General features: G+C 50.8%; 1 protein-coding gene across 1 annotated transcript in view; it reads left to right on the top strand.

Annotated features, from left to right (window-relative positions):
- EDN2 (endothelin 2) overlaps positions 1 to 98 on the top strand; it is a 3,663-nt gene extending 3,565 nt beyond the window's left edge. Inside the window, exon 7 of the mRNA XM_010169962.1 lies at positions 17 to 98. Within this exon, the coding sequence (XP_010168264.1) occupies positions 17 to 98 (82 nt within the window). The remainder of the gene's footprint in view (positions 1 to 16) is intronic.
- The last annotated feature ends 1,190 nt before the right edge of the window (positions 99 to 1,288 follow it).

The raw sequence follows: 1,288 nt of genomic DNA, 5'->3' as shown, positions 1-1,288 counted from the left end.
CCAGTCTGGGGTTCAGCAAGCATCAGCGCCGTTCTCAGAGGAACGAACAACCACCAGTTTTGCCTTGGAAGAAAAACATCTGGAAGAAGAAGAGATAAGAAACAGGTGCATCCCAAGTTCACCAGAAGAATTTGGAGTCCTGTGGGTGCCACTAACTCCGCTGTCGGTAGTTAGAGCTGAAGGAAAGGCTGTGAGTGGAAGGGGGAAGAAGTGGAAGTCTCCATGCTCCTGTTGCGTGAACCAGCACTGCATACACTCCAGAGACTGTTGTAAAGGGAAAACTGTCTCTCTGTACAGTCATAGATGTGTCGTGGAGCTGAATTGTGCCTTTTTGGATCAGGCCAGGGTCTTGCTGGTAGAGCAGTAGTTTAACTCTGCACTGGAGCCCTAGGCAGAGGATCAGCCCACGTTGGGCGGTTGAATCACTTATAAACCAGAGGGCTCTGCTGTTCTGGACCTGGCAGTGCTGAGCCCCTGTCACTGGTCTGCTCTGCCTTTGAGCCATGTTTGAGCATGGTTCCAGCTTGGCCCTGTTTGAAGGTGGTTTGGCTGGTCATTGTAGACAGGGATAAACTGCCTCCAGCGTGGTCTGCCCGAGCCCACCTTTGCACATTTTTCTCTTATTTGTCAGGCAGTGCGATGTGCGTATGAATGAGACTCCCACGGTCAAACAGCTCCCAGTTGTTATTAAAAAAATTATATCATTTAGAAGCCTGAAAGCCAACTGAGTAGTCAGTGGCATTCATTGGCTGAGAAATTCACTGAGGAGCCATTCTCAAGTGGCTCCTGCTTAGGTGGCGGTTTAGCTTACTTACACCAGAGCTTGCATCAAACCCAAGCATATCCCCTGCCATCAGGCACAGAGGTGGCAGGGATGGGGAGGCTGCAGAGGAGCTGTAATTCCACAGGAGCCCTGTGTACCCAGCCCCACGTAGCCTGGGGGAGGGAGCCCTGCTCTGAGGCAGAGCTGAGCTGCTGGTCTGGATGAGTTTGGTGCTGGGAATGTGTCTCATCTCCTTGAACATAACCCTTAGTAGGGTAGAGTACTTCCAGCTCTTAACCTCATATCCCAACTTGCTTTCAGCTCTGCCTGAAAGGAAAGGCTAGGGGTGGAGAAGATGGGTGGTGGGAAAATAGCATGCAAAGGCTTGCTTGCTGCTTTGCTTAGGTCAGGTCCCTGAGTTGGACCCTGTGTTAAATAAATGACCAGTATATGGATAGCATGTCACTATGAGAAGTGTAACCTGAGTAGAGAATGCATTAGGCAAGGGGCAGCCAGGTGGGATTG

Source organism: Antrostomus carolinensis, unplaced genomic scaffold, assembly GCF_000700745.2.
Source record: "Antrostomus carolinensis isolate BGI_N321 unplaced genomic scaffold, ASM70074v2 scaffold23816, whole genome shotgun sequence".
NCBI classification, from domain to species: Eukaryota; Metazoa; Chordata; class Aves; order Caprimulgiformes; family Caprimulgidae; genus Antrostomus; species Antrostomus carolinensis.
The sequence above is the reverse complement of the archived record's forward strand: the minus strand, read 5'-3'. Positions and strand labels throughout refer to the sequence as shown.